The 14,088-nt window shown below is 35.2% G+C and overlaps 1 protein-coding gene across 1 annotated transcript; it reads right to left on the bottom strand.

Moving 5' to 3' along the window:
- Positions 1-6,996: 6,996 nt before the first annotated feature.
- On the bottom strand, positions 6,997-13,218 carry LOC103015358 (macrophage metalloelastase). The gene is given in 8 exon segments (XM_007191239.1): positions 6,997-7,097; positions 8,012-8,116; positions 8,427-8,588; positions 11,440-11,565; positions 11,663-11,752; positions 11,755-11,810; positions 12,346-12,593; positions 13,114-13,218. Coding segments are annotated over 8 exon segments (993 nt in total).
- Positions 13,219-14,088: the final 870 nt, after the last annotated feature.

The following is a 14,088-nucleotide window of genomic DNA, read 5'->3' on the forward strand; positions in this document are numbered from 1 at the left end:
TATCCAAACAAAAAAATAAATAAGGAAGTACAAGCTTTAAATGACACAATAGACCAGATACATTTAGTCGATATTTATGGGACATTCCATCCAAAAACAGCAGATTACATTTTCTTCTCAAGTGCACACAGAGCATTCTCCAGGAAAGAGCACATCTTGGTTCACAAATCAAGTGTCAGAAAATTTAAGAAAATTGAAATCATATCAAGCATCTTTTCTGACCACAACGCTATGAGATTAGAAATCAAATACAGGAAAAAAAACGGTAAAAAACACAAATACATGGAGGCTAAACAGTGCACTACTAAATAATCAAGAGATCACTGAAGAAATCAAAGAAGAAATTAAAACATACAAAGAAACAAATGACACCAAAAACATGATGACCCAAAATCTACGGGACTCAGCAAAAGCAGTTCTAAGAGGGAAGTTTATAGCAATTAAATGTCACTTCAAGAAACAAGCAAAATCTCAAATAATCTAACCTTACACCTAAAACAACTAGAGAAAGAAGAACAAAGAAAGCTCATAGTCAGTAGAAGGAAAGAAACCATAAAGATCAGAACAGAAATAAATGAAATAGAAATGAAGAAAACAATAGCAAAGATCAATAAAATTAAAAGTTGGTTCTTTGAGAAGATAAACAAAATTGATAAGCCTTTAGCCAGACTCATCAAGAAAAAGAAGGGAGAAGATGCAAATCAATAAAATTAGAAATGAAGAAGAAGTTACAACGGACACCACAGAAACTCAAAGGATCATAAGAGACTACTACAAGCAACTATATGCTAATAAAACAGACAACCTCAAAGAAGTGGACAAATTCTTGGAAAGGTACAATTTTCCAAGACTGAACCAGGAAGAATTAGAAAATATAAACAGACCTATCACAAGTAATGAAATTGAAACTGTAATTTAAAAACTTCCAACAAACAAAAGTCCAGGACTAGATGGCTTCACAGGCCGTCTGAATTCTACCAAACACTTAGAGAACAGCTAACACCTATCCTTCTCAAACTCTTCGAAAAAATTGCAGAGAGAGGAACACTCCCAAATTCATTCTACAAGGCCACTATCACCCTGATACCAAAACCAGACAAATATATTACAAAAAAAAAATTACAAACCAATATCACTGATAAACACAAATGCAAAATCTTCAACAAAATACTAGGAAATAGAATCCAACAACACATTAAAAGGTCATACACCAAGATCAGTTGGGATTTATACCAGGAATGCAAAAATTCTTTGATATACACAAATCAATCAGTGTGATACCCCATATTAACAAATTAAAGAATAAAAGCCCTATGATCATCTCAATAGATGCAGAAAAAACTTTTGACAAAATTCAATACCCATTTATGATAAAAAACTCTCCAGAAAGTGGGCATAGAGGGACGCTACCTCCACATAATAAAAGCCATATATGACAAAACAGTAACATCATTCTCAATGGTGAAAAAACTGAAAGCATTTCCTCTAAGATCAAGAACAAGACAGGGCTGTCCACTCTTGCAACTCTTATTCAAAATAGTTTTGGAAGTCCTAGCCACAGAAATCAGAGAAGCAAAAGGAAAAGAAGAAATACAAATTGGAAAAGAAGAAGTAAAACTGTCACTGTTTGCCAATGACATGATAGCATACATAGAAAATACTAAACATGTCACCAGAAAACTACTAGAGCTAATCAATGAATTTGGTAAAGTTGCAGGATACAAAATTAATGCACAGAAATATCTTGCATTCCTATACACTAACAACAGATCAGAAAGAGAAATTAAGGAAACAATCCCATTCACCATCCCAACAAAAAGAATAAAATACCTAGAATAAACCTAATTAAGGAGGCAAAAGACCTGTACTCAGAAAACTATAAAACACTGATGAAAGAAATCAAACATGGCATAAACAGATGGAGAAATATACCATGTTCTTGGATTGGAAGAATCAATATTATGAAAATGACTATACTACCCAAAGCAATCTACAGATTCAATGCAATCCCTATCAAATTACCAATGGCGTTCTTCACAGAATTAGATCAAAAAATTTTACAGTTTGTATGGAAACACAAAAGACTCTGAATAGCCAAAACAATCTTGAGAAAGAAAAATGGAGCTGGAGAAATCAGGTTCCCTGACTTCAGACTATACTACAAAGCTACAGCAATCAAGACAGTATGGTACTGGCACAAAAACAGAAATAGAGATCAATGGAACAGGATGGAAAGCCCAGAGATAAACCCATGCACATATGGTCACCTAATTTATAACAACAGTGGCAAGAACATACAATGGAGAAAAGACAGCCTCTTCAATAAGTGGTGCTGGGAAAACTGAACAGCTACATGTAAATGAATGTAATTAGAGCACTACCTAACATCATACACAAAAGTAAACTCCAAATGGATGAAAGGTCTAAATGTAAGACTGGACACTATAAAACTCCTAGAGGAAAACATAGGAAAAACACTCTTTGACTTAAACCACAGCAAGATATTTTTTGACCCACCTCCTAGAGTAATAAAAATTAAAACTAAAATAAACAGGACCTAATGAAACTTAAAAGCTTTTGCACAGCAAAGGAAACCATAAACAAGATGAAAAGACAACCCTCAGAATGGGAGAAAATATTTACAAATGAAGCAACAGGAAAAGGATTAATCTTCAAAATATACAAATAGCTCATGGAGCTTAATATCAAAAAAACAAACAATGCAATTAAAAAATGGGCAGAAGACCTAAACAGACACTTCACCAAAGAAGACATAGAGATGGCCAAGAGGCACATGAAAAGATGCTCAACATCACTAATTATTAGAGAAATGCAAATCAAAACTGCAATGAGATATCACCTCACACTGGTCAGAATGGGCATCATCAAAAAAACTACAAACAATAAATACTGGAGAGGGTGTGGAGAAAAGAGAACCCTTTTGCACTCTTGGTGGGAATGTAAATTGATGCAGCCACTGTGGAGAAGAGTATGGAGGTTCCTTAATAAACTAAAAATAGCACTACCATATGACCCAGCAATACCACTACTGGGCATATACCCAAAGAAAACCATAATTCAAAAAGACACATGCACCCCCAATGTTCATTGCAGCACTATTTGCAATAGCCAGGTCATGGAACTAACCTAAATGTCCAATGACAGATGAATGGATAAAGAAGATCTGGTACATATATACAATGGAATATTACCTTGCCATAGAAAGGAACGAAATTGGGTCATTTGTAGAGATATGGATGGACATAGAGTCTGTCATACAGAGTGATGTAAGTCAGAAAGAGAAAAACAAATATCGTATATTAATGAATATATGTGGAATCTAGAAAAATGGTACAGATTAACCTATTTTCAGGTCAGGAATAGAGACGTAGATGTAGAGAATGGACATGTGGACTCATAGGGGGAAGGAGATGGTGGGACGAATTGGGAGATTAGGATTGACATATATACACTACCATGTGTAAAATAGATAGCTAGAGGGAACATGCTATAAAGAACAGGAATCTCAGCTTGGGGCTCTGTGATGACCTAGTTGGGTGGGGGTGGAGGTGGGAGTGGAGGAGAGAGGTCCAAGATGGAGGGGATATATGTATACATATACATATAGCTGATTCACTTCACTGTACAGCAGAAACTAACACAGCATTGTAAAGCAATTATACTCCAATAAAAAAAAAACCAAAATAAAATAAACTTAATGTGAATATTATTTCATAATGTATGCAAATGTCAAATCACTATGTAGTACACCTGCAGCTAACATAATTTGTATGTCAACTATATTTTAGTTAAATAAACTAAGAGTCCTTCGGAGGGGAAAATGTCTCACCTTTGAGCTTGGTATATGTAACAGAAATGTATATATAAATTTCTAGACAGTTAATAAACATTATTATTTGTAACAATTAGATATTTATAGTGCTGGCAAAAATTAGGTGACTGTATTTCTAACTTTGGATGGTCTTTAGTAGTTGGGAATGAGGGAAATATGGAAAAAATGGAAGAGGACCCACATGGGGCAGAGTATTTATTGAGATGTAAATATACCTGTTGGGGAGAAAAGCAACAAAACTGGGGAACTCTGGGTCAAGAGGAAGTTGAGATGGCAAGAGATAAGCTTCAGTGGAGTGCCTACTAAGTGCTAGGGGCTTCACTTATGTCAATTCTCAGAACATACCTAAGAGGCATATAGTATTTTCCCTGAGATTCAAAGAGGTCAACTAATTTGCTGAGGATCACATGATGAGTCACAGTGCAAATTTTCTAACTCATCAATATCATGGTCTTTGTACAACCAGTCACTGCCCACAACTCTGCCTTCCAAGATATTTGCAACAAGTCAAGAGAGAAGCCACCCCTTCACTTCCTGCAGTATAGCAGATGATGTATTCCAAAGGGTCATTTCACTGTAAAACAACTTCGGTCTTAAAACCTACTTTTCAATGCTTTCCTGGGCTTATAGAAGATAATGGAAATCTCCAGAGCTTTCCTAGTTCCCCTACAAACATGCGTGTGCACACATACACTCATACAGAGTGAGCTGAAGCTAGATTAAGGATGAGTGAGCAGCTAGCCAAGAACAAATGGGGAAAAAAGAGGAAATTCCCCAAAGTCAAATGCTTTTATCAGAAGGACCTTGAGGATACTAAATTTCGAGCAGTCTGTAAGGTGGAAAGTCTGCATTTAAGGCTCTTGCCACAAATCCTAGAAAAGGGGCAAAGTAGTTCCAAATGAGAAAAATCCCCTGACTTCCTAATAGAAGCCAATATACCAATATTCTTAAGAAAAAAAGTATGCCCTTTTTAGACCTTCTAGATTATTGAAAATTAAGATTTTTAAAAATTGAGCTCACAATCAAAGTTCACCTAATACACAAGGAAACAAGCTCTAGGACTGAAAGTCAATAGAAACAGCAAATAACAGATTTAAACCCACAAGGTGTTCGGATATTTTAATTATCAATCCATACTATAACAACAACGAATTTAAGTTATAAATAAATAAAAGATAGAATCACAAAAATGAGCAATCAATAAGAAACTAAGAACATGACAAGTCAGATTTGAATATGAATCAAATGAAAATTTGCATTTTTCAGCTCTAAAACCATTTGCTTCTTTTTCATATCTTTCATTTCTCTCTGTATTATGTCCCTGTTTTCCACTAAATCTTTGAAAATATTTACACCTTTTTAAAAAGTCCTTTTTCTGCTAATTTCATCATTTGTCATTTCTGCATCAGTTTCTATTGACTAATTGTTGTGCTTATTATGGGTCACATTTTGCTACCTTTTAGCATGTCCAGTGCATTTTATTGCAGGTTAGACATTGTGAATATTATGCTGCTAGGTGCTTAGATTTTTCATTTTCCCTTTAAAAATTGTTTAATTTAATTTTGGCAGGTATTAAGTAATTTCCAGATCACCTTGATCTTTCCAAAGTTTTATTTTAAGCTTTTTAGGGTGGATTTAGTGTAGCCTTTATTCTAGGGCTAATTTAGCCTTCTTATTAAGGGAACTTTACCGATTGCCCTAGGTGTTCAATACCTTGCCACTCTTGCTGGGTGGAACTCAAACCGCTCCAAGCCCTGTGTTATCGCTGGGAATTGTTCAGTCCATAGCCCTTGGTGGTGTATATGCAGCTTAGTATTCATCAACAGACTCCAGGGGACTCCTTTCAATTTCTGTAATGCTTATTCTGTATAGATCCCACCTCTTTCCGTGGAGAAATAACATTTCTTCCAAGGGTAACTTGACCCTAATCCCTGTAAAGGCAACTCTTGTATTATTATACTGAAGGAGCACATATGTGAGAATGGGTCTAACCTATGAAGGCCCGCACTCTCCATCCCTATCTTTCTGATTCTTTCTGATCCTCATATTTTCCCTGATCTCAGTTTATTGAACTAGTCAAAAAAGATCATTTGAGCTGAAATGGGCTTGACCATTTCTTGGATCTTGGGTATATCAATCAACAATGGTGTGAAAATACATAGAAAGCTACAAGCATTCCACAGACCCATAAGTTATCAGTGAAAGCCTTAATATGTGTGTAATCCAGAGAGGGAGAATGTGTGTCAAGGTCATGGAGGAAATTGACATGAGCTGTGATGAAAATTTTACTGGAATGGGAAGTTCCCATTTCATTCCTTCTTCTCTCCAGGCTTGTGGTCATACACTGTAGGTGTCCTTGGGGTTGTATGTAGTCTGGAGAATGCTGTCTGGACTTGAGACCAAGGATGCAGGTGGTCTTAGACAAGTGGCCAAAACAAATATAACCTTTTCCTTTTTCTGGTTGCCTTATCTCTTATTCACCCTTTGGTACAGCAACGTTGAGGCTTGTTTTATTTAGGAGTAAGTCCAGAATTATTTTCAAAACACATTCTGTTTTTCAAGAATAAAATTCCTAAAAACCAAACACTTTCAAAGTTTTGATTTGAGCAAAATATATATATTATAAAAGATATTAGAAAAATCAACACTGACAATAGAATAAAATTACATTATCACCATAATTATATAATTTACTTATATATTACTTCCATTAATTATCATTTTAAAAATTCTAAGTATAGTCTGTTTTTACTCCAAAATAACTAAAATGATACCCTTACTGAAACATTTAATTGTTATAGAAACTAATCATTTCTTGATTTATTTAAGCCAGAGAAATAATTATAATTTCTCAGTTCAAGGATGTTAGGAAACAAGATATTCTTTTGGCCTTTGAAGGTGTCTCTTTTCAGACTTAGTAGTAGAGTCCAGTAAAAATCGACAATGAGGGTTTTCAAATTTGAAGAATCTTATTATGTATTTTATATAATCACTTACCTATATAATCATTTATCTATGGCCTATAGATTTTACCTTATCTTATGATACATATCACCATGTAATGGTACTGGGCACATAGCAAATATGCAATAAGTACTTGTTAAACAGATGTGAATTGACAAACACCATTAATTATATCACTCCTAACAACATAGCTTGGTATTGCTTTTCAGCCTTCTGGTGATATGATGGGATAGGACATCATATTCAAGTACGTTAGATCCTTGGAAGAAATAGTAGTGTCCTAAAAATGAAAACAAATAAATAGTTTAAGTAGCTGCTTGTATTTCTTTTAAAAAAAGAAAGATAACAGATCTGTGTTTTTATAGGTTATCTAGATTAGATAAAGTCCAATTCAAGATTATAAACGTTGGGTCCCTTGGCTAGGTATCCTGCCCCCAGATATCTTCCTACTTCTAGTCATTTCACCATAAATATCTTCATTAACCTTATTGAGAAGGTTGTTTGGTCTTTAAAGCCAACTCTTAAAATAAAAATGTTTTTGAAAAGTCACAATCCAGGTGGAGAACTCAGAGTGGAAGAGAGGAGAGTGGACTCAGGTAGGGTACATAGAAGCCTTGATGAGGAAAGTAAACAAGACACGGGGGTGGGAATAAAACCCAAAATATCTTGGCCCAAGCAATTTTGCTTATGCTGACCTTGCTTGAAGACATTCATAAACACAAACTCAAACAAACTCAAGCTTCTTTCATCCCACTCTCAGCCCCAATCCATGAGAGCCCATGAAGGGTGGAAGGGACTGAAAGGAAGGTAAAGAACTCAAGATATAAAAGCATACAGAAGACTCCTGCTTGCCTGAATCTTGACTGCTATATGCTCACTCATATGTACTGTGCAGCTTGATGTGATCGGAAATTCCAGAGACTCAGACACATGGAAGTGACAATAATCATATTCTCCCTGTCTGATAGACCACCCTAGCAGAAATACACCATTGGTTCCACCTAACTCTTTCTTCTAGCCCACCTATTCTGAGCTAGACACATAGTGGATTTTCTCTCTGTGGCCCTATGGAGAACTGAAGAGTCCTTTCTTTTCTAATTTGGATCCCTGTTCTCTGATCTTAGAGGCTTTATAATCAGTTCAGTATTTTAAAAAGGAATTTCTAGTATTTTCATGGTTTCCTAATCTACTTACTGTTGTAATAGAAGACTGAATCAACTTTAGGGCCAATTCCTGGGAAGTATGTGATAATCAATTTGGGATAACTGGGGTCCATGGATTGTCTCCTCTCATTGTTACCTGAGCAGAGAAATAACCAGCAGAAACTGCATCAGAAAATGGATTTCATGACACTAAGCTTGACATTTCATGATTATGAATCACAAAACCCACATTATTCTCTCCTGAAAGGCTCTTCCTGAAAGGGTTTAAACTTCACCCATAAGAAAACCAAGGACCTAAACAGTTCACTCATTTACTCCAAGTTTCTATAGGACTCAAACCCTCAAAGAGAAGATAGATGTTAAAGTTTTATCCAAATGCTGATAGTATGAAATTATTCATGAATGAGTATCTTTATTTGGCAAAATAGTAAAGAAGTTCAACTCACCACAGAGAGACTGAAAGCCATGTATGTCATCAGCAGAGAGGTGAAATGTGTTGTAGTCAGTATATCTGTAGGTGGGGAACATTATGGCCTTTGGATCATTGGAATGGCCAAGACCCAAGGAATGACCAAACGCGTGAACAGCAACTAGGAACAAGTTTGTGCCTAAGAGGAAACCAATCAGAAGAGGGAAAGAACAGCAAAATATATTGACATCTAGAAAATAATGACACAACATCTAACACAATGAAAAGGGAAACATTTGGCAATACTTTACTTATTTCCCCTCCTTCATGCACAAGTTTTTTCAACCTTGGCACATTATAAGCCAGATAATTCTTTGCTGTCAGGGCTGTCCTGTGCATTACAGTTATTTATAAATCTCTGGTTTTACCATTAAATTTAAGTAGCACCACTCCCCTTCTAGTTTTGACAACCAAAAAAATGTCTCCACACATTTTTAAATGCCCTCTTGGGGCAAAATTGCCTCTGGTTAAGGACCAGTGCACTATCAGACAAGTGAAATATGTTCTATTTTTTAAATTTCTGGAATAACTCACAGCTGGGTTCATTGCTTCTAAATAATTCTCAACCCACATGACCCGTTCTGCTTTTACTCTTAATCAAGTTTCACTGGATATAGAAAAGTCTTTAGTAACCATCCTTTACAAAACCCAAATCTAGGGCCATATTAAATTCCAGGTACTATGAGTCACTGAGAAATACACCACATTATGTCTAAACCTTATACAACCCAAAGAAAGCCATCGTGTTCTCTATTTTCCAATGAGGACACAGTATCAGTAAGATTAACTGACCAAATTAGGGTTTGAGCCAAGATTCAAATCCAAATTTCTTGGCTCTAAAAATTCCTTGGCTCATCCTTTTCCTATACATGATTCTAAATGAAATCAAAGAGACTATATTTACAATTTAGACATATTTACACTACCAAGTTATAGTCATACCTGTTCATTTTTTTTAATATATGTCTCAGAGGATGCACCTTTGTAGGTAAGAGACAGGAGGGTGTCCTTTCTCTCAAATTTCCTAATTCTCAGAAGATTTGAAAATTCCTGACTGTTATTTTTTTTAATCTGCATTCTATTCTAATGCATTCATTTTGGTATTTCTTTTTCTATAGCAAAATTGAAGCTCAGAGCTAACTTCCCAGGGTCAAACACCACTTAGCTACAGAGTCTGATCTTGAAATACTCTCCAGAATCCAAGGTGAACAAAGAGTTCACACCTCTCTGGGGGGATGTCTAGGAACACAAATCTTCCAAGCATTCCCTGTAACACACAGGTCCAGTAACTAACTCAGGGATGCTTTTGCTTCTCTCAAATAACGAGAAAGAAGAAGCAAACACTGATTCTCTCCACTCTGCATAAGACTGGAAAGAGTAAACAAAACCTTTTACAATTTGGCCTAAACCTGAATTTATCTTATTCCCAATTCCTATACTACTTTGTACAAAAGATCACCATTGGTTCTCATCTCAAAATAATGGATTTTTGTTTGTGTTCTCTTTCCTTTTAGATTGTGGGCTTCTGAAAGGACTGTGTCTTTTTCATCTCTGTATCCAAGCACCCCCATCACCTAACACCCTAACAGAAGCTCAGTAAAGATGGTGGGACTTGTTCATTTAATTTACTGTGTCAAAATTAGGCTGAGAATAAGTATTTTAAGTTAGAATTTTCATAGATAATTTAATTTTTTGAAAGTTTAGAATCAAACAAATTAAAATAAGGCAACATGGCCAAGTAGAAAGTATACACTGGGCTAAGATAAGAGCTAGGAAATAAATGTTCTGGTCCCAGCTTTTTCACAAGGTAACCGCTAACATTCTCTTTTCTCTATCTGTAAAGATCTGTATTAAATGACTTTCCTAAGTTTCTTTAGAATTTTAAAAATTCTGCGAGGCTAACCAGAATAAGTTTCTCCTGTTAGATGAAGAGATTACAAACCCCAAATACCCTTGGATAAAATTTAGACAAATTTAACATGTCTACTAAGGATTTGAGGCTCAGCAAGGACCTAATCCTACATCATTTGTCTTTTGAGGATGAAAAAGTTCACTTCTCAATCAAGGATTTCATAAGCTTAGGCCACGTGTCAGACTAAAACAAATAGCCTTTCTGGTCTATAAAAATATCTCCATCCAATGCATGCAATATCGACAAGAGAGGGGGGAATGCTAAGTAGAGAATATTCTTGATGACTTTCTCTTCATTTACTTTCCACATGAGTCAGTCATATAATCTAGAATTTCTGATAGAAAGATTAGGAAGGCTTCTGATATGATGGTTTGAATTTTCCGGTGGATGGTGACTTCTCCAAATAACAGGGGATACTAGTTACCCTTATCCCCCAACTGTCTGGGATGGATGATGAATTATAGCTCCTCTGTAAATACACACAGGTATTTACATTGATCTTTAACAAGATCATTGCTAAATGATCAACTGGGCATTCTGAAAATGTTATCCCAGAATCACAAACGACTACATGACCTTATAAACTTGTGTTTCTTTATAAGGATCTCTAAATTCTCTATAATATAATTTCATCTTTATGTGTCACTACGAATCACAGAGATTGTTAGCATACAATGAATCATGCAAATGATCACCTCTATCCTAAGATTGTTGGCATACACAGAATTAGTATCTGTGTTTGCTCAAGTTTATGGATTGTACTGCCAAATATTGATTCCCTAGATAATGGCTTTTTTCTTTCCATACTATTGTTCTTCAGGTTCCTGAATTTATACTAATAAATTAGTTTATCTTCATAGATTCTTAGAACTGACCTTTAAAATAATCTAGTCCAATATGCTCCATTTATAGACAGTGAAATTGAAACAGTGTTAAATTTTTATTTAGTGGCAAAAATTTTAATCAGAAGAAGTTTTCCTATCTTATAATCCTTTCTTAGAATGTAGCCTTTCAAAAACAGGATATAACTTAGAATTTGTTAGGATTTTCCTATTGTTTTGGGGTTTGGGGAACCTACCTTTGTAGATTTTAGTCCAGATTTCAGCCTTATCAAAATGTGCATCTCCTCCAATACCAGGTCCAGGTCCAAAAGCATGGGCTAAGATTCCCCCTCTGCCATCAAAAGAACTGAAGTTTCCATGCACTTATTAAAAGAAAAAAAAGAAAAAGAAAATTAGTACATCTATACATGCTATAGGTCATGCCAGATGAAACAGATGAGGTAAGTCCAAGTTCTCTACCTCCAAATGCAAATTGTATCATGATGTCAGCCTTGCCTGCATTAATCTTTCTGAATTTCAAGGGGGTCACATCACTCCATACTTGAAAACTTTCTGGAAGGCATATTCAACATCCTCAGGCTTCATGTCAGGAGTGTAATTGCTAATTCTTTACCAGCAGAACAAAAGAGAAAAAAATACATGGAAACCATGTGTTAATTTTGTCTTATTACACTACTTCATTTCTGCTAACATCATTTGAGAATGAAGCGTTTCATAAATCAATAAGCCAGATGAGAAAAACTTGCTTCATTAGCTGCAGAAATATGTATCCTTGGACACCTTAGTCCTTAAACAGAATCTAACTTGATTTCTACTCATTTATGATTTACAGGTCATCATTATGAAGGATTTACATTTGTAGAAGCTCATGTTTTTTGCCCCTGCTCCCAGACTTCTGCATTTATTCATCTAAATAGTCTATAAAATTTTCTCTTGCCTCTTATTTATCATAGATTCAGCTTTATTCTCCTTTTATTTACAGCCTTTCTACTCTGCTCTGGACTGATAAGCCCAACAACTCCATTGAGTGAATAATCCTCCCTCTAGAGACACTATTTTACACAGGAATAGTGTTAACAATTGAGGGAGGTTTCCTGTAGGCCTGGGGGAAATTAGAAAAATACTTGGCTATGATGTTATACCTGTAGGTGATAAAACGGTTCTTCTAGACTGGCCTCCCTGGCATTACTCTGAAATTATGAACATTGGGGACTCCACATCGAGGTCTGTGCATCATGTCCAGAGTAGATGTGTCCAGTTGCCCAGTCACTTTTAGCCCCAAGAACTGCTGCATTTCCTGGATTTTATCTTCCATGAAGTTCCTATTGACTTTCATTTTTGTCATTGGAGTTGTTTCCATCTCAAGGCTATAAAAGGTTACCAAGTACCTCTGGAAAAAAATATATTTATTAATACATTATTTTATGTGGAAAGGTTTCTCTTGGAGCTCTGTATTTATAACTCAAATGCACGCTGATGCTTTTTTAAGGCAAGGGTTTTGGCCATTTGGGAGAGTTACTCAGTTTTCTTCCTGAACTCTCACATATATAGATGTTATTAAACTTTTGTTTGATTTTTCTCCTGTTAATCTGTCTCATGTCAATTTAATTTTTAGACCAGCCAGAAGAATCTAGAAAAGTAGAGGAAAATTTCTTCTTCCCAGACACTTTTTTCTTACATTCCTCTTTGGCAAAAATAAATAAGTAAGTAAATAAATAAATACATACATACATATATAAATGAATAAATAAATATATAAAAATAAAACAACAACATCAAAAAACCATACTAAAAGCAAATAGCCTCCCGAAGCAGTTTTCAACTAGTACTTTTCAAGATAAAACTGGTCAATGCAATAAATGTTAAAGACAAAAATCAGGCTAGATAAATTCTATAGCGTCAATACTTACCTGAACAAATACCACATCATTTTCTTCAGGGCTTGAATAGTCAGTCAGGGGAGCAGCTCCAGAAGCAGTGACCTGCAGAACCAGTATCAATAAAAGAAACTTCATTCTACACCTCTTCTGAACAGCTTAACCCAATTTATCCTGTTCCTTTTCAGTACAAGTTCCTTAAATGTCTCTCTTTATATAGCTCTTAGGCCAGGCTCTGTAAATACAAAATCCTTTGCATGACTCACAATTGATATCATCCTTTGATTTATCTCAAACAAATGCAAACACATGTATGACCTTATTCTAGGACCAACAGTGGGTCAGTTAATATCTAACCCATCAATGGGTCAATTAGCATCAAACTCATCCCTCATTCAGACAACTCAGAGTATATTTCTTCAAAATAAATAAGCCACAACTTCCATCTACCTTATAAAATAAACCATTATATGAGAAATATTAAGCACCTAAAATATGAAAATAACTTAAAAATACATTTTTAGGATGTTCAGGATCTGAACTTTCACTATAATACTTTCCTTATATTTATTATAAGTGAAATAAGCTTTTTTTAAAAAACTAAATTTAAGAAGTTAGATAAAGTTCTTTTGTTAGAATAGAAGAATACTCTCTAAGCTGAATTTAGCTCCCTAGAGAACTGTAATATAGAGATTCCATGTTTAGAAAGGAAAAGTTTATAACATCATGATGTTTGATGTTTGTTCTCTGTATTGTGCAGGCTTAGATCTTGTTTCTATAACTTGAGATTTTCAGGCATCTAAATTGAGGCCTAATCCCAACTGCATAGCTGGGTAGAGAGATTCCAGAGGCAAATTTCCTTTCCTCCTTCATGTTGGTAGCATGAAGGTCAACACTTCAACTTTGGGAGATAGCAAAAGTTTGCCTATGGAATCTATCTGTCTCCCTATCAGCTCAGCCTCCTCCCTAATGGTCCCATTAACACAGAATCTGTCTCTCATTCGATAA

Source organism: Balaenoptera acutorostrata, chromosome 9 (assembly GCF_949987535.1).
Source record: "Balaenoptera acutorostrata chromosome 9, mBalAcu1.1, whole genome shotgun sequence".
Lineage (NCBI taxonomy): Eukaryota > Metazoa > Chordata > Mammalia > Artiodactyla > Balaenopteridae > Balaenoptera > Balaenoptera acutorostrata.